This window comes from Ambystoma mexicanum, chromosome 6p, assembly GCF_040938575.1.
Source record: "Ambystoma mexicanum isolate Mex_15411 chromosome 6p, UKY_AmexF1_1, whole genome shotgun sequence".
NCBI classification, from domain to species: Eukaryota; Metazoa; Chordata; class Amphibia; order Caudata; family Ambystomatidae; genus Ambystoma; species Ambystoma mexicanum.
In genome coordinates, this window is record NC_090935.1 from 1,002,592,749 (window position 1) to 1,002,617,508 (window position 24,760).

A 24,760-nucleotide genomic window follows, 5' to 3' on the forward strand; every position below is an offset into this window, starting at 1 on the left:
GATATTAGACTTGGAAGGTAGTTCGGCATTAGCCCGAGCCTGCATTTCACGGTTATTGTTAGTAGCCAAAACTGGATTCGGGATGCCACGGGAAGCCAGTGCAAAGATCTTCTTGCTTGAGAAACATGATTGCTGCGGGTCAGTCCAACTACTATTCGAACAGCCCCGTTGTGCACAACTTGGAGCCTATTAATGATATTCTTGCTACATCCAATACCTGTAACACTTTCCTTTGCATTACCGGAGCATACTGACTAAACGTGTCATGCACTTCAATGGGAGAAATTGAAAAATCCGAAATCCATCTGAGAGCGTCTCCTGTGCAAATACGCATTCCTTCACTCATTGGTTTCAATGGAGAAAGAAATTGCTTCTGCACATATGAAGCCTGTCGTCCATTTTCATCCATCTCATCTTTCTGTAACCGATCTAGATCCCTTTTAAACTCAAATACCTTCAGTACATGCTCATATACTTTCACCACAGTGTCCCTTGAGCGGGCAAGGACATTCAAATCCCGCAACCCCTGTGGGACATTCATGTCTGTCAAATCACTCCATATATCAACTAAATACATTCCCATCCGTTCTATCAAAATATTCTGTTCAGGAATACCTTGGTCAGAAATCGCAACCAAAGTAGCCGATTCATCACCTTCTTCTATGTACTTTTCAGGCCATGTATACAATTATTTCTTCCTCTCTTTAATTATCGTATTACGAGTCACTATTCTTGAATCAGCTCCTGCCCCTTCAACCACTACAGGTGGAGCAGAACCACCTGGCAAAGAGAGTTCATGCAACTCTTGATAGTAGGCGGCAGAGGAAATACCACTGCCGGTGCAGACGAAATTATGGGAATGGCAACTGTCGGCATGGGTGCAGATGGAGGAACAAGAACAAGAGGAACAAAAACGGGAGGAGGCACATAAGGAGGCGGTGCAGTGACCTTGTGATTGTCTTTTTTTAATATCATGATTTTGTAGCTGAATTAATTCTACGCTCATTCAATAATTTATTGATTAACTCATCTGATGCATGCAAATCCTGAGATGGGTATAACTTTTGCACATCTAGTTGGAAAGTCCTGTCCATACCTCTAATGAATTCTGACTGTTTCTGCTGATCATGCAACAATGCTTTCTCAGCATTCATCATGTGTCTACGCACATGCTTTTCTCTACTTTTGAGTCGCTGCATAGCTTCCTTTCTCCAATCTCTAACGGCATCAAATGCTGCAGGCCTAGCCTTTTTTTCTCAACAATACAGATTCTAAATGCTCTAGGTGGCAATTTCAAAACTACCATAAACTGGCCACTGAAGTTCGGGGACATGTCTGGTCTGTCTGTGCCAAATAGAATTGAATACGCTAGCTCCCAGGCCATACTTACAATACATTTCATATTCCGGCGACCCTTCTGGTGGCACTGGTTGACTATGTTCTATAATTGTCTTCTGTGGTGGAAAAATACTGCAAAACAGGCTGACAATTTCCCAGGCATATCGAAATCACTGTTTTACCTGACTATGTTTGTATTTGTATTTGTATTTCTTTATTTTGTATAGCGCGCCGGGCCCAGGGGCATCTGGGCGCTTTGTTTATGTTTTTTATTTTTTTTGGTTACAGGCATGTGATACAGTGTAAAGTACAGCATATAATACACAATGAAAATAATAATTACAATTACAAAATGTACAATGAGGTAAATGACAGGCATGTGATACAGTTAACGGTCTGTAGTATAATACATGAGGATAATAATAAACATTACAAGATATACAGTAAAATGAATGAAAATGAGGAATATGGTTTGATGATTGTACAAGAGGGTTCAGAACATATACAAGAACAAGTTGTCGCAGATGTAGATGTCGACGTAGGCGCCGACTAAGCAGTCGGAGGATTGATAGTAGCTGTTAACCACAGTTTGGTTTTGAGTTTAAAGGAGTGGAATGAAGTGAGGATTCAGATCTCAGCAGGTTGGGCATAGAATTCCATAGTTTAGAAGCTAGTGTAGACAAGCTAGACCCCTTCCCCGCTTTTTGTAGTTTGAATCTAGGTAAAGTAAGGCAGTTTGATTGAGCCGATCTAAGTGGACAGAGTGAAGTGTGAGGTGTGATGCAGCTTGCCAGGTAGAGAGGTGCCTGGATATTGAGACATTTATGTGTGAGGGCCAATGCTCTCACAACACTTACAACCAAACAAATATCAGGACTTTTATGAATCATGGCACATCTCACCTGATTTCAACCAACAAAAGGTCCAAATGGACATCAATCATTGTGGCTGGCGCTTTTGTCAAACAAGCCTTGATACGGGGACCCTCATCATGATGCCCTTTAAATGCTGCACAGCGTCCAGGGATCGGGTGTGCAGTACTGCGGAGGAATCGCGTCTCACTTTGCAGTGTGCCCTGTCACTCTACGATTCCGGTCCGGTGGCCTCGTCTTTGTCCAAGCGATGTGGCATCAATCCTGAAGGTCTCTATTCGGGTGCCATCTGAAAGATAAAAAATATAAAGGCTTACTACCACATAATAGAAATATGCCAGTCACATGGTCAAAATTACAATTATATTTATTAGACAAGCAGCTGCTTGGTTCTCAACACCCCGCAATGTGTGCAAGCAGACACCATGAGATGAGAGACTCCTGAACATTCCAAAAGTACACATATTTATACAAATTCTTCACAGCCTTGGACACATCGTCTAACCCCTCTTCATGTATTATATAACCTAGGGTTCGTGACCTAACTACATAACTAATTCACACTCAAACTTCTTTGCATAGTTTGCTGTTTTCCATCAAACAATTCACATGTTTTCCAAATACAAGACACAAGGTAACATTCCTCATTTTACTTGCTTATATTTGTCTACCATTTGTTCTTGAGCTTAAAGTCAGTTAGTTCCAAAGAGAGAAAACAAGGATTTCTGCAGAAGAGCACGTTCAGCTATTTATTATTTTACCTTGCTGTTTGAACGGTGAAAGCACTGTTGGGACAGATGGTATCTAAATTACTGATTAGCACAGCTTTTTGTCTAGCTTCAAGGTTCTTCATTGTAGGATAAACAAGCCACTTTAGCAATTTCAACATTCTTATCTATGTTAACATCATAAAGCAGCACAAAGTTCATCTTGCTCTCTTGAAGCCGAAAACACAAATTCTGAACATGGAACAGAAAGCAGGAAGCAATCAAAATGGCAGACACATCAAAAGGGCGGCATAGCTAGCCTGTTTCAGGTTCATTCATTGCGATATTACAGTGCAATGCGAATGTGCTTAGGCCAATATTTACTATCAGGCGGTATTATGTCAAATACATTTTCACATAACCATAAAGCTCATTGAAAGACGGCCAAAACTCAAGATATTTTGCAGTCACATCCTGCTTAGTAAACAAAACCCTCTCAAAACTAGACAATGTTTACACCCAATTAACTTGTACACCCAAACATCCACCTGTGTTTTATTCTGTGTCTTTGACACCTTCATAGTTTGTTTAACAGCCACTTTCAATGATCTATCTATACAATGGATATGTTCTCGAGCTACTGTGCATCTATCAGCATTCGATAGTAACACAGACGACAATGGAAAATAAGGAAATGACATATGTGAGAAACCTGAGGGTGTTCTCTCCTCTACTCCCTGTGGATCCTTTACACGGGGGGGGGGCAGGGATGGGCCAACACTTTTGTATCCCAACCCTGCTGGTGGACAAGCGAGGGAGGATCACCTGAGTGGAGGGTCCTTAGGGATTGGGGGGGAAATGCCCCTGGGTGAGACACAGTATTCCATACATCATGGGAACGACCTTTGCCACCTTTCCTCTATGTTTATGGGTTATTGGAAAAACCCAGTATCATTTTTCCTCCTTCGGGTTTACAAAATGTTAGGACTCAAACAGAACAGAAGGGAGCAATATCTACATCCCTATCCCAGAAACCATTCTGGAAGCAGAATAAAAGTGCAGTCACCAAGAGGATCATACACTTCCCATTGTAGATCCCAATTTGGCAGTTCCCCTCTACTCCCACAAAATTTCCAGAAGAAGATGAGTCATTTAAGGGTGGGACATGGTATCCTCCTTCCCTAACACTGACTTACCCTCCCTTCCCTCAGCCTTCATGGGCTACTTCCATTCATGCCCTATTCTTCCCCGTAAGTACCACACAAGTACTGAAAAGAGGAAGAAGCAACTAGGAGCAATATACACTTCCTATTACAAACACCGCTCTAGTACTGAGACAAAGAAGATGGGTATGAAGACATCAACTATTGAAGGTCAGGCATATCCCATTGATTGGGTTAATTATGGTCAGGCAAGACAAGCCAATGACTCACACCAGAAGCCTCTTAATAGGGCTCAGGTGTATAAAGGGAGGAGACCCAAGAAATCAAAGGAAGTATAACAGCTGTGGTGAATCGAGACTAGGAGGTCTGAAAGTCGGCAACCATCCCGGATGACCTGCAGGAACTGTAGCGAACGAGTCGTGTGGTGGTTGCAGGACCAGGAGTCCTCGTACCAGAAGGCAGGCAGATGGAGCTTCCAAACAGCTGAGAAGCAGAAGGGATTCAATCTGCATCCAGTTTGGATTGTGGCATGTGCAGAGAAGTGCCTGGTGCGTATGTGGACCCCAGGTGGTCTGCTTCCTGGCTACAGAGAAGGTGAGCGGGAGGAGCAGGAACAGCCGCTGCGGAGACGAGAAGAGCCAGTGAGGGTCAGAGGCCCTTGGAAGACAGGAGCACTCTGAGGAGAACACAAGCAAGTAACAGCCCACAAATACTAAATGATTATGAACTATTTTGAATACTGAACTGAATGGAAAGTACGGTTTGAATGGAACTACATTATATTGCATACCAAACCAAATGGCAAAGTGCTATATGAGTACATTCACTAAATATTGATTACTGAACACATTTTTGAAGTTAAACAGACATATTGAATGTCAAACTGTATGTGATTAGCACTGTGAGCAAAACGAAAGCATATGGAGAATTGTACAATCACTTGAGTATTCTAACAATCAATGTGAGAAAGAACCGTAAGTCTACGGTGAAGCAAAAGACTGATGCAGAAGTGTGTTATACAAAACGAAGAAAATACAAGCGCGAGAAGTCTGAAGCCCGAGGCAGAAGAGACTGTAAAGGGGCCAAACAAGGCTAAGGGAACTTATGGTTGCACTACCTGTGATGGGTAGACCATGTGGTCTGACAACAGTGTCTAGAAAAGGAGGTTCCATACTGCAAAGATTACAAACATTACAAATCAAGTCAAGAAAAATTGTGCGACCTATGATGGGTGGAACGTGTGGTCTGACAACTGGGCCTAGACCAGGGAGCCCTAAACGGCGGCATGTGCAGAGAAGTTCCTGATGAGTACAAAGAACCCAGTTGGTCTGCTTCCTGGCTACAGAGAAGGTGAGTGGGAGGAGCAGGAACTTCCGCCGAAGTGAGAGGCGAAGAGCTGGTGAGTGGCAGAGGACAAAGGAAGACCGAAGCGCTCCAAGGGAACCGCAGGCAAGTATAGGCCCACAACTCTAAATTTATATGAACTATATTGAATACCGAACTGAATGGAGAGTGCTATTTGAGTACAATCACGAAATATTGAATACCGTACGTACATTTTGAGTTAAACAGACATATCAAATGTCAAACTGTATGTGAGCAGCGCTGTAAGCAAAGAGAAAGCAAATGGAGAATTAAAAAATCACTTGAGTATTCTAACCATCAATGTGAGAAAGAACCATAAGTCTATGGTAAAGCAAAAGAATGATGCAGAAGAGTGTTCTGCAAAACAAAGAGAATACAAGTGTGAGAAGTCAGAAGCCTGGGGCAGAAAATCCTATGAAGGGGCCAAACAAGGGTAAGAGAACTTCTGGTTGCGTGACCTGTGATGGGTGGACAGTGTGCTCTGACCACAGTGCCTAGACCAGGAAGTTCCCCACTGTGAAGATTACAAACGTTACAAACGAAGTCAAGGAAAAACATAAGGGTTCCTGGTTGCACAACCTGTAATGGGTAGACCGTGTGGTCTGACAACTGTGCCTAGACCAGGGAGCCTTAACCCCTTAAGTGCTAAGGATGAGGTATCTTGTCCTTGACACTATGATTGCAGTGCCAAGGATGAGATAGCTTGTCCTTTTTGGCACCTCGTTTTGTGCGATCCCTGCGAAGCAGGCATCGCGCAAAACTTAAATCCAACCCACAGGCTATTTCCCTCCTCACGGCCTGGGGGACGGATTTCTTTTAGTTTCACGTCGGCGTGACCACTCGTCAGGTGCACAGATTCAACAGTGGACACCAAAGGGAATGTGGTACTGTGCAACTGATAGTTGGCCTACCGAAGGTAGTGCTGGGGAATGTTGCGAGTTGCAACACTGGTCCACTTATTTCAAAGGTTTCCATTGTTTGATAATCTTGCGGCAGTTGTCGAAGCTCCTCAGAGTGGTATGTAGTAGGTGGGATGGTGTCAGAGGTGGGTACATGGGTGTTAGTGGAGTGCAAGAAACTGCATGATCTGCAATGTCGCATTATTACAGAGGTTGGAGAATGAAGAGGGCATTGCAAGCAAACTCCTGTGCTATGGTAATGCAGGACACTGATGTCGACCGGACGGCAAATCACAAAAGCAATCATTGAGCTTTCAGATCACTACGGCCAAATGCTACAAAGTCTGAAGCAAAACACAGCACTGAAAAGAGTCCCAGCCGGGATGGCCCCCTGCTGATTTCCTGGAGATTAAAAGCAGTAATAGGTGAATAACGGCCCTTAGTGTTATGATTTGCAGTATTCCTTCAGGAAATCAATGGCGAGCGGTGTGCCTTCTTGTCTACTTCCTGGCAGTGGACTTGTGATGATTTGTTATCAGTACTATTTTTGAGCAGATAGGCATTGTCATCTATTCAGTGTATTCATGTATGTATTGCTGATTTGTAAAGTATCAACCGCAATGTGCCGATTTCTCTGTTATATCCGAAAGGTAGGGGTGGTTGTGGGACTGGGATGACATAGACAAGGGGTGGTAAAGAGATGATAGCTGCGTCACAGTTCCTAGAGCATTCAGGCCAGAATAAGTGCCAGGGAGCAAGAGATATGGAGAGGAGCGAGGCTCTGCTAGTGCAGGGGAGGCAATTAACACCATCTGGTAGAAGTGAGGCGGCAAGGGGAAGCCATGCGCTGGGTGTCCGGGAGGTCAAGGCGAATCCTGGCCACACAGTTTGCAATGTTTAACAGAACTCAAGTGCTACAGCGAGGGTTTGACTCGCGGGTATGCCTGTTTGAAAATGTAACCTTTTTTGCAGCTTTCTGAAGTTTTGAGGATTTTCCTCCATCTTGTTGTTCATGGGTAGGCTGTTCCAAAGGTCTAATAACCCAACAAACCCAAAGGAGCGCGCATCTAGTCTCTTTTTCTTAAAAGTGGACAGGGAAAGCCTACTAGCTATGCACGATCTCCGTTCCCTCTGCAGGATATACCTCTTGATGAAAGACTTAAGGTAGATGAGGACCATATCACGAAGAACCTAGTGCATGATTCGTAAGGATTAGAAGACCCTCCTTTCCTTCAGTGGGAGCTAATACAAAGCTTTCAAGGCTGGCGTGATGCAGGCAATGGGTTTCTTTTGTAGAATGAACTCTGCTGCCTTGTATTGAATGAGCTGCACGAGTTGTATTTGATGGTTGGGTAGCCCAAGACACATGCTAGTACAAAACGCAAGTCCAGCCAGTATCGTAACTCCTAACACTTCGACCTTCCGCTGTGTGTTGAGCAAAGGAAGGATATGTTTGAAGTAGTGACAGGATTTAGGTACCTCTTTAAAATGTCTGTCTGATGAAGGACATTTTGTGATCAAAGAAGAAACACATTTTTTTTGCTCCAATCATAGGTGTTTGATGGGGGTCCATGTGCCCGGGAAGATGATTTAAATTTTTGACGCATTCATGAAGAGGCGATTGTAAATCATCCGGTCTTGTAGCATGCCTATGCATGGGGAGATGTTATGGTCTGTGTCTGAAGGTTTAGTATTCTGAATTTAATATCAGCATAGAGTTGGAAAGACTCCGCAAACGAGCCCAGGGATTCCACCTATGGATTATGGGGATAGTACTGAGCCCTGTACAGAGTGCCCCCCATCTGATTGTAGCAGTTCCAACTTGCATGAGCAAAGATATCTGTTTAAGAGCAGTGCCTTCGATGCCCATTGTGTCTGCAGCAGGATTTGATGAGTGGCACTGCCAAAAGCAGCAGAGAGTTCAACAAGAAGAGCAGGGGCATTAGAGCCCAGGGTGGACCGAAGCCCTTACCTATCGTGTCACAGGACTGTTTCAGTGCTGTGAAAGGGTCAAATGCCAGACTGGTTACTGTGCAGAAGTTTATTCAATTTGCTGTAACCCAAGAGTTGATGAGCAGCGACTTTCTCCAGTATTTTTCCTATGGAAGGATTTTCGAAATCTGGTGGAAATTCGTCTGTAAATTGGGATCTTCAGACATTTGTCTGAGATAGTGTCAGACTTCAAATCCTTTGGGAGAACACTGATGTTAAGTGAACTGTTGATGAGAACTTCTTTTGATGATGCCAGGGTGGTGATGCCCTCATTAATTGTGGCTGCAAGCCATGGAAGAGTTTGCTCCAATGAATCATTTAGCTTGGCAACTGTCTTCATGATTTCTCCCAAGGAGATAGATTTGAAACATTGGAAAGTGCTGTAGCATGGCAGCGTGGTGCAAGCAGGGTGGTCACATCTGGGTTGGGAAGCAATGATGATGGAAACAGCAGTCATCACATTGTGAAAGACAAGTTGTCAGCAGATTTCTCGAGGGCAAGAGAGAAGGAGCCACATTCTGCAGGAGACATTTGTTATTTTGTATTTTGTATTTGTATTTTATAAAATATACGAAGCGCTTTTCGCCAAAGGCACTGTACAATAAAAGAATCAAAGAAACAGTACAATCATAAATGAAACAGATGAATACAGGTTTACATCAACAGGGAAACGGAAATAAGTTTGTTTATTCTTTTAAGAAACAAGATTCAAGAGGATAAAGTTTAAGATTAGTTTGGAAAATAGAAAGAGATGAAGAAGAATGAAGCGAAAGGGGTGGACATTCCAATGCTTAGGAGGTAAAGGAGAAAAGAAACAAAAACGAGACGAGGAACAAGGTGGTTTAGGAACAGTCAAAAGAAGTAGGTTCTGAGATCTCAAGCAGCGCAAGGGAACATAGAACTAAAGTAAAGAAGAAAGATAGAGGGGGGCCAAGCCATGAGTAGACTTAAAAACAATCAAGAGAAAATGATGCAAAAGACGAGATTCAAAGGGAAGTCATGAGATTGAGAGTAAAGAAGAAGTGATAGAGGAATGGGGAGGTAAAGAAAAAAGAAGACAAACAGAAGAATTATAGATAGAACAAAGAGGGAAAAGATGACAAGCAGGAAGACTACGTAAAAACGATGAGCAGTAATCAATATAAGTGAAAACCAGGGGAAAAAAACAGATTTAGTGGCATGAAAATATTGGCACGAGCACGACGATTGTTAAACAGAGCACAGCGACAGGAGCTGTCATGTCCCATAAGAGACGGTGGTCTCTGTGGCACTGTTAGTCACATTTCCGTGATTCCTCCATTTTGTCCCCCAAGATGGTGGGGATCAACTACAGCAGCCTTCCAGTCTTGCAGCATACAGTGGTCCCCATGGCTCCGCCCACTGTGCAGAGACTGGCATATCAGACCAGTGTTGCCAACCTAGCGACTTTCTCGCTATATTTAGCGAGAAAGTACGCCCCCCTAGCGACTTTTTCATAAAAAAGCGGCTAGCGAGAAATCTAGCTACTTTTTTCAATTGGTTTGGAGACTTGCTCATTTATGCAAGTTTCCAAACCAATTGAAAAAAGTGCTGTCATTCGCCCGTTTTCTAACGGGAGTAATGTAAAAACACACTAATAACTTGAAAGGGAGGTGTTAAAAGGGGAGGGGGCCACAGTAAAACACACTGATAACTTAAAAGGGAGGTGTTAAAGGGGAGGGGGCCGCAGTAAAAGCCATAAATCGCAGGGGGAAAGAGGAGGTAATTATGCAAATTAGGCAGTGACGTCATCTAGCTACTTCTGGCGACTTCTAGGGGAGCCAATAGCTACTTTCTTCACTGAGGAGTTGGCAACACTGTATCAGACGTCTCAGACAACGCTCAGGCGCGTTGCTACTCTATCATACCAGCGCTCCATAAGTTTGTTACTAGGTTCTCTTATTGTTAACTATCTAATATCGTCTGTGTCTCCTAATCCCTCTCCCTCTCCCTCCTTCTATTAGAAACAATTAGCAGCCCACAACCCGAACCGCGTCTCTTTCCGAGTCGTGTCTACGCTCGTACGTGAAAGTGAAACCAATCTCTCTCCGGTACGTGCATTGCCTCCACAATACGTTCTACTTTGCAGGGCTTTTCATGTTGAATTGTCCACGGCACATAATATCTCCTCCTCCATGTTTATAAATGAAGCCAAAATCTTTCATCGGCTACGACTGCCAAGAGCTAACCTTCACAGGGTTTCTTATGGAATCTGCACACCTGGTAAACATCACGTGTAGTAGAGTTGCGTTTCTGCATCTTCCCACATAAACATCTAATAGCCTTTGCATCTGGCGGCATTCTTTCTTTTGTGACAGCATCAACAGGGTGAAACATTGCTTAGGAATGATCAAACGCCAAGGGATTTGCCTTCCACTTTGAGGGTATTACACCTTTCTTCTTGTTCCTATGTCACAATCATATCTCTCATAGCTACTACTTCTCCCTGCTTATATCTTACCTTTTCCCCATCTTTTGTGCAAGAAGTGCTGTTTCCCTTGAACAACGCTGAGACTACACGACAGAAAGAACAGGCGACATCCAGGAGCTGACAGGGTTTTCTTTCCCTGGAGTGCTCATTCCATCCTGGCTATTAAAGCCTTAAAATAGGAAAAGGTTCACCAGGAGGCTTCTCATATACTACAAAGATGCGGCGCCGGGACAGGTTGGTGGATTTGTACTTCATTATTGATTCTAGTGGCAAAGACTCACTTTTGTATAACTACGCATTGCATTATTACAGGAACGAGCAATGGAGGCAATATGGAGGGAAAAAGAAAGAGAAGGATCAAAGATGACGCCCAGATTGCACGCAGAAAGAGAAAAGGAAAGAGTAGATGGAGGAAAGGAAAGAGAAGGAGTAGAAGGGTGGGAGAAATAGTAGAGGGGTGAAATAACAGAACCTCTGTTTTTGAGGGATTTAAATGTAAGAAGTGAGAAGACATCCAATTCTGGACAGCTAGAAGACAATTTGAAACAGTGGATTGTAGGTCAGAATCAAAAGAAGAAAAATAAATAAAGATATGTTTCTCATCAGTGTAAAGGTGAAAGGAAAGGTTAAAAGAAGAAATAAGTACAGGAAGAGGAGCAATGTAGAGAGATAAAAGGAGGGGACCCAACACCAAACCTGGCAGGACACCATAAAGAAGACAGAGTTAAGGAGAAGAATGTCCAGCCAAGGTAACAGAGTAAGTCTGTTGCGTGAGATAAGAATGGAACCAATTAAGAACAGACCCAGACATACCCAGGGTGAAAAGAGAGGAGACAAGGAGGGAATGATCCACAGTATAAAAAGCTGCAGATAAGTTGGGAAGAATGAGGATAGAAAAAGGCTTAGATTGATGAGCTGTGAGTAGGGAATAAAAAACATGAAGAAGTGCAATTTCAGTAGAGTGAGAGGGACAAAAGCCAGACTGCAAGGGGGAAGAAAAGAGTGAAGACTGAGATAAGGGGTTACCTGGGAGAAGGTAGCCCGTTCAAGAACTTTGAAGAGAAAGGCTAAGAGAGAAATAGTTAAAAGAGCAGAAGTATCAAGGTCTCTAAGAAGGGAAATCGACAACAAAGAGTACAGTGATGAAGCAGAAGGAGAAGAAGAAGAGGGAAGATTAGATACTTTAGATGTAAAGTAGTTAGCGAAATCAGACAAAGAAAGAGAAGAGAAGGCAGAAGGATCCGGAGCTTTAGGAGCGTGAATATTGTCTAGAAGCTGATAGAGACACCAAGCGTAATGAGATAGAAAAAGTGTGATTTCAGAAAGATGGGATTTCTTTTTTGTGAGTAGGGCAGAATCAAAGGAAGAGTGTAACATTGAAATTGAAGTAGGATGAGAGGAAAAATGAGAGATTTTCCAAAGCCGTTCGGCTTCAAGCACATTAGAATGGAGAGAAATAAGGCTTGATATAAGCCAACGTTGGGAAGTTTTGTGAGTAGGTGAAAAAGAATGTAGAGGGAAAGTGGAGTCAAAGGCAGATTGTAAGGAAGAGTGAAGAGTACTAGCAGCTAAATCAGCAGAAAGGGAGGAAAAGGACAACATTGGAGGAAGAGAAGAACTCAAAGAAGAGAGAAAAAAAAGGAGAGACAAAGGAGGAGATTTATGGTGCATAAACATGGTAGAACTGGGAACAGGAGGGACAGAAGAAGAAAGAGAAAAAGAAAGCAGTAGGTGTTCAGAGGCATAGAAAGGAGAAGAAGAAACGGAAGAGAGAGACGAAGAAGAGGAAAAAATTAAGTCAAGGTGAACCCTGGGGGTCCTTAAATCAGTAACAAGTCTTGCATGGATGGGATGCAGAATAACTCTTGCACAAATAATAAAACTGACTCAGGAAATTGGCAAAAGGTCTCTTCCGACTGTTTTATTATCAATTGTCTAAAATAGGGAGTTACAATGGACACCAACGGACGTTCACTCGAGCTCTCAAATGTTTTGCATAAAAACACATTTATTTACTAAAAACTCATCATACCTGATGCCATATTACGTGGCAAACAAGAAAAACCTATGGGGGGTTGTGATACGTTCAAAGGGAACATCTAGGTATACTTTCTATATAGGGGCAGGTTTCGATTTGGTCTCTACAGTCAGGTGGACAACTTATGCCCACCCCTAGTTCAAGTAATCTTCAACAGTTATTAAGTACACAATATATCATTGGCTCTCAAACTATAAGGCCCTTCGTTATATCGCCCTCTATAATTGCTTGGCACGTTTGTACCCTTCTGGAACATTCGTCTCACTAGCAGCACGTAAGTTGGTATCCCAGGTGTCAGTGGGTGGACTTTGAACATGTCTCCCCACCCAATTAGCCCAACATCTCTCATTTCTCATGCCTTCTGCCATTCAGATTGTCTTTGAACTTGGCCTTGCAAAGTATCCTTGCTCCTGGGAATAAAAGGGAGTACAGACACATGCTATCTCAAGTCTAGATCAGCATGCCCACCTCTTATTTCCATCCTTGGCTCACGTGACAGGAGACTGTTTTTTTGCAGCATTTCATTGTCTTCAATTAATAAACTTAGCACTCATGGTGTTCTTTCTTTGTACCTTAACATGAGATAATTCAGCATCTCATGGTTTCTGTTCTTTATAGATAGGTAACCAATTCCTAGTTACTTTATCCTTTGACACCAGGCCAGACAGTTCTTCCAGGCCTTCCATGCTTTAACCTTCATGTTGCTGCGTCACAGTTTTATGATCCTTCCTTCTCCGTGGGTCTGAGCTTACTAAATATGTGACACCGATGTCCAGCTTCTATATAATGGCGGCACATCCTTCAGTCTATTCACTATATATAGCTAGCCTTTAAGATTACTTAGTCCACTTGCGTTGCTGCATCTGTACAGTTATGAAATGGCTTGTATTTTCTGCAGTGCTCTTCACACATGCAATCTTCATTCTGCATATGAAAGTTTACTCGATTCTTCATTTCGTCATCAGATTTCATAAAATCTATACATCCTCTTCTTTTGCCACTCTTCTCAGTATGTTACGCTTGCTTCTAGTGATGTCACCAACTTCTCTTCCTCTCATCTTCATATTCCTTCAGTGATCTCCTCCAAGAGATTGTCATCTCCACAGGGATACATCAGATAGTGTTTTCTCAATGGATACCTTTTATCAAAGGCTCTCCGTGGAATCGGCACCATCACTGGTGTTGTGCATGTCGTGATTTCTAGCTTCTAGCATATAGGAAGGATGGGGGTGGAACTTCCTGCAGAGGCATTCAGCTGCTCCTCTACAAAGGCAAGAGCCAGACTGATGAGAAGAAGGAGAAGTAAGAAAGTGCAAATGATAAGAATCACCAAGAGAGAGTAATAACGGAAGTGATGAATTATTAGCAGGGAAGTTGAAATCCCCAAGGAGAAAACAAGGAGACAAAGACGGGAGAAGATAAGACAAAAGAAGATCAAGATGTTCAAGGAAATCCGAAGATAGGCCAGGGGGCGGTAGACAACAAGAGCAGAAACGGAAGGGATTGGAGAAAGAAGAATAATGATATCCAAAGGAAGGAAAGCTAGGAAGATAAGAGTGAGAAGATAGAAGAGTCCAAGAGGAATTAAAGAGAATTCTGTTGACCCCCCCCAGCGCCTGCCTGGGCAGGGGGCATGGGAGAAAGAGGTAGAAGCAGTGTGAAGAAAGGCTGGAACTACAGAGTTATACAGAGTGATCCAAGTCTACATAAAACAGGAAACGAAGATTAGAACAAAGAAAAAAATCAAGAATTGGATGTGATATATTGCATGCAGAACGATAATTTAGAACAGCAAAATGGAATTGTGGAGAAGCATCAGAGGAAATAGGAGGGCAAGACAAGTTAGAGGCATAATGTGGACCGACAGAATATAGCACTAGAGAAGTGCGATGGGTTATCCTAGATGGGATAGTACAAGACACAAGGAAAGAGAAAAAGATAGAGAGGAAAAAAATAGGCGAATAAATGACTGGTCGGCACATGATCTGCCACAAACAGAAATAAAATAGTGGAAATCAAAGCCTTTCAAGAGGGATCACCCATAGAATAGGGCACCCAAAGCTACAGATGTCCAAGGGGATCCTAAGGAATAGCAGTCATGTGGAAACACGAGACTGCACCAGTCACCAGACACATGATGTGAAACCCACAGCAGCAACAGTAAATGGCGATGGAATGGCCATAGAAAGTGAACTTAAAGGTCCAAAAGTAATGGAACGAGGTTGGTGACTGATGATGGTAAAATAACAGCTTGGATACCAGTAAATCTACAGAAAAACTGTGACAAAAAAGCAGAGAGTGAAAGTTCCAGTGCCCTAATCCAAAGTCCAAGCGCAAACAGCAGCGGTAGCAGACACATATTCGCTTGTGATGATAGGAGACACCAGGCCGCCTCCTGGTGCTGACTACCTCAAAAGAGGTGAGTGGAAAGGTTAACAATGCCGCCCCAGCAGTTTAGCTCCAAAGATGGAAAAAAAGGACCAAGCCCGAAAAGCAAAGCAAGGCTACACTAGAGACTCGAAAGCAATTTGCTTGCAGTCACCCCTAGTGACCCTCCTCCCAAAAAGAAATCTTGACCAAAACCCGAGCTAACAACTGCTTAGGATCGGGAGAAAAGGGAGGGTGGCAGGGTGAGCACAGATGAAAAGAAATGATGGAAAAAGTACAAGGCTCGGACCAAAAGCAGGAGACTTCTCCAAAGGAGGAAAATGCAGCAGCTGGGCAGGACCCAGAACACAAGAATGGCACTCCAAGCGGAAGAAAACAACAATAGTGTGATGTCCATGGGTATTCAGTTTTTCCAGCGGCATGTATGGTGGATAATGCAGCTGATCTGCAAGCGACGCCAGGGGTAGTATCTGGGGTATTAGCTAGCCTGCAGCCACAACGGAGGTATAAAACGGGGGCCTCGACCCAGGGATGGGGGTGCCTTGGTTGCTGCACCCGATCGCCGCACAAGGAAATACTAGACAGGTGTTGAGGCTCTCCAACGCTGCGAGGACGCCGTCAGGATGCAGGAAGGAGCCGGCAGACAGTGTTAGAGGAGCGGACCCATCAGCGTAGGGAGGGCATCAAGCAGCGCTGAGCAGACAGCCACTTCCAACGGCTCTCCTCTGCTTTGCTCCGCTCAGAACTGCTCAGTGTAGTGGTAATCTTAAAGATATCAGATGCAGGCATGTGAAATGCTGTTTTGTAGCAAGGCATTCTTCTTCCTGTTGATGGCCAACCGGTAACCTCTTTGGTGCTTACTGCCCTGTCTTTCTGAGTTGTGCACCATTTGATTCCAACTTGCAGCTGGCCCTTTTGATGAGCACTAGCTACGCAATCGAACCATTTGATTTTTTGTTTTGGTTGGGAATTTTCATGGTTTCACAATGACATGTGGCAGGGTCCGAGAGCCCTGCTGATCTTCTGCTTGAGGCACTGTAGATTTGTGTCTGTGTGTGAGCTTTTCATTGCCCACCAAGGATGTATATGTTTCTTTAAGTTTGTGGGTTTTATCAGTTTCATGAGTTACAAAGGGTTGGGGTTTCCCCTGTCTTGCGTGGTAGGCCCAGCTATCCTGGCATCACTGGAAAGTGTGGTCAGGCGAAGGAGAGAGTCAGTTGAAGTGAAAGGAAATACTCCGGGGGCTGTGAGAGAGATTTTGAAGGAGAGGATGGCGTGGCCTCCCTTGTGAGTTGGAGTCAAGGGTAGGAGTGTGAGGTTCAGGCCCTCGGCGTATTCCAGGAGGAAGATAGTTGAGGAGTTGTAAGGGCTATCCATTCAGATATTCAGGTCCCCCATGAACAGAATTTTGTATCTACTTGTAAAATGCTTTAATAATATAAGACTTGCTTTTGATATGTGTAATGTCAGCCGAAATGCAATCCATCCATTGATGCAATACAAGACACTTTGTTTTAGCCAGCACACTCTAATGTATGTATTTCTTTATTTCTCCATCACTGATTGGCCTAAGATCTAACTAACACCACTCCTCCAATCTCTCTCCTATCTTGAGCCAGACGCAAACTGCGCTGCCCACGCTAACGGTTTTGACCATGTCCTGCAGAGTGATTACTCAATGCCATCCCCAAACATGCTATTGTGAGCCTTAAACTTGCACACACTTGTGCCTGCTTCATTAGCAGGGATTTGGTAGTTATTCTATGTTAGGTAATGTTGATTTATACAGTGCACCACTGCCACCCAGGGGCAGTCACCAAGTTCTCCAGTGTAGATGTTTGCAAAACCCATACCAGGAACCGCCTTGGATGAGAACAGTGATGCAGACCCACCAGCTGAACATTGCAGTTTTGAAGTTCAGATGTATTGGAACCTCACAGAAATACAGCTTCAAGGTTGGCATCTGCGTTTTAAATATTTGTAAGTGCTTCCCTTTTGAGGTTGAAGTTCTGTGACATAAACAACAACTCTCGAAGTGTATGTTATAATATTTAAGGAAGGATTGCATTTGAGCATCAGGTGGTCACCTAACAGGAGTCCTTTCTTGTTTTCTTTAGGTAGTAAGTGCTTCCATGTTAGGTGAGCAGTCGTTGCAATAACTCCACGACAGAAAACCATCCCTCGTTTCTTTCAAAATCTTCATTGGACCAGCTCAGAAAAGAGTGGAAAACATGTTGGAGGAGCTTCCTAATGGTTTGGTGCCTTGAGGGCCATTCAAGGGATAAAAGGCTAACACTGCTTCCTAAAATCCATATTAGGAACTGCTTGAGATGAGAACAGTGATGCAGACCAGACCCACTGGCTGAACATTGCAGTTTTTCAGTTTAGATGTATTGGAACCTCACAGAAATGCAGTTTCAAGATTGGCGGTGCGCTTTATATTTATTTCTCTACCTCCTTTCTCTCCCCCTATGCTTTTCCAGTTTCTTCTTCCCGCTTTCCCCTTATTCCTTCTTTCACCCCCCTACACCTTTCACTGCACGAGTTGTCCTGATTCACTATAGTTTCACCATCACCGACCTGTTGCTAACGCTTGGATTTGACACATGGACACATTGACTTTGGTGCATCACCTTCTCAACTCTCACGCTGGACCTCCCCTGGATTTCGTACTCAGGCTGGCCCTAAACCATGCTGTGCCCTTCGTCTTCTTGATTCCTTCCTACATTCTGCTGCCTGCAACATTATGTGCTTTACTGACCTCTGCAACTGTTTTCGGTCTCCCCTCTGTTTCTCTGCTCTTTTCATTGTTTTATTCTCTGTTCTCTCCTCTTCTCCCGCCCTCCCTTACTTTTTTCTACGCACTTATTCTATCAGAATTGTCCCTAGACCTAGTATGATAACAACAATTGTTTGAATCCTCCCCCTTCTCATACTTGTTCTCCTCCCCTCCTCCAGCACTATCTTAAATGTCGTCAGGCAGAGGCATTGCTGGGGGGGGGGCAAGAGGGATATAGCCGCAGGTCTTTTGGTTGTAGCCCCAGATAGAATCTAAGGGGCTACAACCAAAAGGCTAGCTAGCCCCGAGTTCCGACAGTCCCCACATTAGCGTAGCCCAAGATCTTTTCCTGGCTCTACCAGAAATGTCCTCAGGCCTAGTATGGTAGTCGCCTGTCTGTTTCCCATTTCCTTCCTATCTGTGTCTTAGCTCTTGCACTATCTTAAATGTTGCCAGGCCGAGTATGATAGTTATTTCACATTCTTGATGTTCATGGCCTGTAAGAATGTCATTGTAATTTTCCCTTGTTTCCTCCCTTGCCCTGAAGCGCTTTGAAACACATTGTGTATAGGCGCTATATAAATAAACTATCATATCATATCATACCTGACTTGAGAAATGGAGCATCCATGGGAGCTAATTTGGAAGCTCTTGTTCAATGCTTTTTATAAAATTGTGAACAGTTCATCGATTTCCACAACATCCCAAACATTACGACGAAGCCCCGACAACCAACAATGATACCTCCAACCTAACAATCGAACTCAATGAAGAAGAAGCCATCGCTTATCTTCATCCGTGCATCATCACAGCAGAAGCCTCAGGATTGATCAGCCCTGTTATCAACCTATAGGACTGCTTCAATGAAGAAGCAGCCGTCGCCGTTCTTCATACTACCAACATCAATGCGGAAACACCACAAACGGACAACTACAAACCTGAACAACGAATAACCACAAAACAAAATCACACCCAGAGAATCCACTGTAACCTAATAAATGCAAGGTCAATGTCCAAACATTCAACCGAAATGTACGACCTCCTATCAGAAGGAGGCATAGACATCCTATTTGTAACCGGCTAGATGACAACTACAAGACCACCCTCAACAACTGCCTGCCTGAAAACTTCAAATGCATCCAAGCAAACGGGAAATCCAAAAGAGGGGGGGACTAGCGATCATCCACAAGGAGCAACTGGTCATCAAAATGGAAGATCCACTAAACATTGATAAATGTGAATCCTTAAAACATGGCAAAGGGTATCCTGACTTATCATTTGTGAACCCTTCTTTCTTTCTTGTGAATCCTATCACACAAATCCCATCCCACACTCTTTTTGGTATTTAGTTGTAAGGTTTGGCAATAGTTTTTATTTTTAGCATAGGCCCTTTTATTTTGACAAGATGCCATTAGGACTGCCTTATTTTGACAGTAAACCCCAAAACAAACGGGAAATTCATACTGATATACAGACCACCACCCTACGATGCGACTTTCATAGACGCCTTCACAGAAGCAATCACCATCCTAGCCATCAAGTACAACCATCTGATCATCCTCAGAGATTTCAACATCTGGTTCAACGAAGAAACCACAACCACACAAAAATCCTTAACTGCCCAACTAGCAGCCATGAACCTACAACAACTAGTCAAAGGAGCAACACACGCAACAGGGCACACACTTGATGCAATCTTCGCCAACAAGCATCTCATCACCACGGCACCCCCATTTCAAATACTCTGGAGCAACCACTTCATCATTCCATTCATAATCACAACGACAGCTCCAACAAAGAAGCAACAAGAAAAACCACTGATCATGATGAAAAGAAATTGGAGAACCATAAAAAACTCGAACCTAACCGAGCTCCTGGAACTCAGCAACCCACAAGCAACAACCATGGAGGAAGCTGGCCTAGACAAGAAAGTTACCCTACTCCATACCTAGATCGCAACAACTCTAGATGACATTGCCAAAAAAAAGCCCTTCACCCCATCACGTAAGAAAACAACAGCAAAATGGTTCACCCCACTACTCAGTGCCTTGAAAAGAAAAAAACAAAAACTAGAATCTGAATGGAGCACCAACAACACCACTGTAAACAAATTGAAATTCCTGCAACAGATCCGCTCATATAAAAAAGAAATACAAAAAGCGAAGAGGAAACACTACGACAACTGAATCTTCAGAGCACCAAATGCCCAAAAAGAACTGTCAAAAATCATAAACGAAATAAAAAACCCACCGGGCTGCAACAACACGCCATTCCATCGATGAAACTTTGCGATGACCTAGGGGACCACTTCAAAAACAAAATAACTTCCATCCAACACACCATTCAAAACAGAGCAAGCGATCACACCTCAAATCCCATCGACACCGACGAGGAACATCCAAACAAGCTACGAAGCTTCCCAGAAATATCAGTGGAGACTTTCGTCAAACTGGTAAACCAAAGCAACAAATCAGGCTCTCCTGAAGACCCCTGCCCCCCGGATATATACAAAACAATTCTCAAACAAGGAACCTCCATGGAATAACACAGGAATCTCCTCAACCTCTCAATCTCAACAGGTAAAGTACCATAGGCCTTCAAATCGTCTTACATCAAGCCGCTACTCAAAGACACAAAAGGAAACGTAGAGGACTTATCCAACTACAGACCCATTTCCAACATACCCTACATCGCCAAATTGCTAGAAACGTGCGTCTACAAAATAACCCAAGAATTCATAGAAGAGCACTGCCTACTAGACCAGGCACAAGTTGGTTTCAGACCAATGAGAGGAACAGAATCAGCTCTCCTCTCAATATGGGACGACCTAAAACGAACGCAGACTCGGACAACAGCACAGCCCTGATTCTCCTTGATCTATCCGCAGCTTTCGACACAGTCAACCACAACATCCTCATAAAGAGATTAGAAGAACCAGGAATAACAGACACCACCCTACTATGGATCAAATCCTTCCTAACAAACAGAACCGAAACCGTATGGATGAAACCTTTTAAGTCCAAACCTAGAGACTCCACGTGCGGAGTACCACAAGGATCATCTTTCTCCCCACTTCTATTCAACATCTACATGTACCTAATAATCAAACTCATCAAAAAACACGGCCTCACATGTTACAACTACGCCGACGATACTCAAATAATCTTCAACATACAAGACACCCGAGAAGAAAACACTACACTAGAGAATTGCCTTTGTGATATATTCAAATGGATGAACCTCAAGCACCTCAAAATCAACCCAGGCAAAACAGAGATAATGATTGTTTCAAAAAAGGGAGGAGACATCAGCTACATCCCCTGGCCAAGAGAGCTCAGCACCACATCAGCACCATCATCAACTGTAAAAAACCTAGGGGTCCTGATGGATAACAACCTCACTCTAGATCCACAAGTAAACGCTCTTCTCAAGAAATATTTCTTCCTCCTGCGAGCAGCAAAAAGGATCCTACCATTCCTGTTGTTCGCCAACAAAACACTTACCATCATCGCTCTGATCATGTCCAGAGTAGATTACGCCAATAGCCTATACCTGGGCATCCCCGAACGACTTCTAAAAAAACTACAACGCATACAAAATGCAGCAGCCAGACTCCTTCTCAAAGTACCCAGAAGAGAACACATCACACCCGCGCTAAATATACTACACTGGCTACCATTAAAACAGCAAATAAAGTTCAAGTCCATGTGCATCATGCACAGAGCAATACACAAACATGCGCAGAATTCCTAAGCGATAAACTACGCCTACATCAACCAACAAGAACACTGAGATCAAGCACCGACATCCGCCTGAACCAAAACCCTATAACAGAAGAAAACTCGGAGGATCCTCTTTCTCTCACCATGCACTGAAAACCTGGAATGACCTACCTAAGAATATACGGAACACAACAAACCACCTAGCATTCAGGAAACTCCTCAAATCATGGCTCTTCACAGTGTAACCACAACAGCGACGCACTAGAATGCCCACCCCGTTAAACAACAATGAAAATAACACCGACCTCGGTCACTTCCAAAATGGACATACACAGAACCCAAAGAACGGACCCCACGACAGACCATAAGATATTATGGGAAATAGCCACAAAAGGAGGCCACCATAGACTGATCACAGACCGAGACGAAAGCCCTTAAACGACTCACCCACTGCCTCCCGGCCGTACCATATCCAAATCCCCAGCAGACACATTTAGATAAAACGTTTGTGAGAGGAGACCACAACACTAGCTCCAGCACCCAAGGAGGAGAATAGACACCCAGCCCACATTAATCAATACATCAGCATTAGAACACCTACAGAGCTCGCTAGAATAGAACGGCGAGGAGCAATTAGAACACTTACAGAGCGCGTTAGAACAGCGCAGGGAGCGCCTCACACAAACCTAAAACCCTGCCAGGCGTAACCCCTTGCCCAACCTGATGAGATGGGGAGGATTGGTGAGCGCCACACTCGGACAGAGCTCTGAATGTTAAACTTCATAGAACCCACTAACAAAAAACTCAGCACTTCTGCAGACTTATCTCACTCAAAAAGCTCACACAACCATCTCTCGCACAACAACCCGCACGCACTTCACAACACTGCAACAACACATAAACTGCACCAACAGCACACGAGGACTGACATCGATCCGATACTCGCACCCAAGCTCAGCACCCGGTGTATACCGAGTTGAAGCTGCCAACAGAACACCACTCCTCTCACTGTCCTACTTCTGCTTCACCTACTAACCCATCCCACCTTCTCGTTTGCAGACCCGCCAGAGCACCTGGGGACCAACTCCATTGGTGACGGCGCGCGGTACAAATACCTTTAACATTTAACAAGGACTTTACTTTTGAATCATTGCACTGTCATTCTAAAATATACTACATTTTAAACAAGCTGCTGAATTGAAATGTGAGCCACTATTAATAGAGCAACACTAGGGGGGCTTGAATTTTTGCATTTCTATCATGTGATTTATTTAGGACTACATGCTCCATAATGAATTTGGCAGAGAAATGAGAGGGGAAAGAGGGAAAAGAAAATGCACCGATCGTCTCGGTGGTCCGAACATTGAGGATTTGACCCATGGAAGGATTACCCCCAGCTGTACCGCTGGTGGATGACATCATCTCCCAAAGCTGCAGCGTCGTGTAAAGAATGTGTTTTTTGTAATGGTATTACCAAAAAACAGTCAACCACATAAAAAGCACGTATGCTTTGCTTTTGTTACATTTCAGCAAATTAAGTAGTATTGTTGTGCTCCCTACACAGCAGTTGACACAGCATGGGGGGAGGCTGATGGCAGTCTCAAAAATGAACACATAGTAAGTAAAAAAGAGTCACTGTGCACTGGAGTGTTCAGATGCTGCAATTCTGCCCTCTCCCTTCGACGGCAACCAAAAAGCATTCAAGCCCCCTGTCGTGACTCATGGGTTGATGTCTCAGGGCGGGGTGTACTTTCTCACAAGCTATGCTCAGGGGTCAAGTCCTAAAAAAAGTCTACAGAAATTAGCATATCAATGTGCTCTATGAAAGAAGTGGGGGGATGGCATCCACCCGCCTGTACCCTCCACTTGATCCCATGATTCTAATATCTCTGGGGTGCTCAGCAGCTATGGGATCGTGTGTTAACCTCCTGCAATGCACCTGGTAATGCAATGAGGTTTGGTGCCCTCTGGCCTCTTTCAAGATGTTGATTTGCACGCTTCAGGTGGGACATTTCTGCCTACCCAGGAGACAGAGACCAAGTGGCCCTGATTATTAAGCTGCAAAGACTTGACAGTTGTACTCAACATGGTACCATATGAAAGAATTAAACCTCAGATGTTCGAGCACCTTGTGACCCCCTAATGCTACAATGTCAGGCTTTTTTAAAGCACCCCTTTCAAAGACTGCATTTATGCTTTGTGTAGTGCATATTATGTGCTACTTGACCCCGATGACCTCTCCAGTTTTCTAGTACTGTACAATACCTAAAATCATTGGCCCAGAGATGAGTGCAAAGCTGAAAGAGCCTTTTCTGACATTGGATATACCATTAAAGAAATACAGCAATGGCTCGTAACTTTCAGAATTTCCATCACACTGTCTGCCATGCACTTCTAGACTGGGGGTGTGGGGAGCGTACCCACACAGGAGGATAATTATGCATCAAAATATGTAAGTGCTATCAGGAGTGGTATAATATATTGTAGGATGTAGTGGGTCAATTATCCGCACTGCTGAAGGTTTCCTAAAATCTTACATATTGTGACCATTTGATGCTGTGTCAGTTAGTAATGATACGTGCTCTATGGAACCCTCCATGGAACATTCTTTTCACAAAATATAAACACACACCTATGCACTTCAGTACATGTACTAGATCAAAAAGCACACCCACACTCATGTTCAGTGCAAACTTACTCAGGCAGCATGGTATGCAGTACAAGAGGGTAGGCGGAGTCAACATTAAGTACTTTTGTTGGGGGAATCTGAGGTTATACTGAATGTGGAAGTTAGGGGGCGGGCTTAATTGCAGACCCATCGAATTTGGCAACTGGGGAACTCTTTATTCGGAGTCAATGGTGGTTAGTTGGAGAGATGTGCTTTAATGCCCTTTCAGGAGTGGGGGCTAAGTATGATAAGAGGGGGAATGTCATTCCAGACTCAAAGCCATATCCTTGAGGAGGCTTGTTTGCTGGCCATTGACCTCTCATTCTTAATTTCCAGTCTGGCAGTGTCATAACTCCTTGTGGTCATAGCTGCCAGGTGGT

General features: G+C 43.8%; 1 protein-coding gene and 1 long non-coding RNA gene across 2 annotated transcripts in view; both read right to left on the reverse strand.

The window, feature by feature from the left end:
* The window catches only part of LOC138510139 (uncharacterized), a 570,058-nt gene that overhangs the window by 401,876 nt on the left and 143,422 nt on the right, over positions 1–24,760 (reverse strand). The window contains exon 2 of the long non-coding RNA XR_011280325.1: positions 2,241–2,499. This is a non-coding gene — a long non-coding RNA (uncharacterized lncRNA). The remainder of the gene's footprint in view (positions 1–2,240; positions 2,500–24,760) is intronic.
* LOC138511093 (uncharacterized) overlaps positions 3,050–24,760 on the reverse strand; it is a 31,211-nt gene continuing 9,500 nt past the window's right edge. The window contains exon 4 of the mRNA XM_069626584.1: positions 3,050–3,169. Coding sequence (XP_069482685.1) covers positions 3,050–3,169 — 120 coding nt within the window. The remainder of the gene's footprint in view (positions 3,170–24,760) is intronic.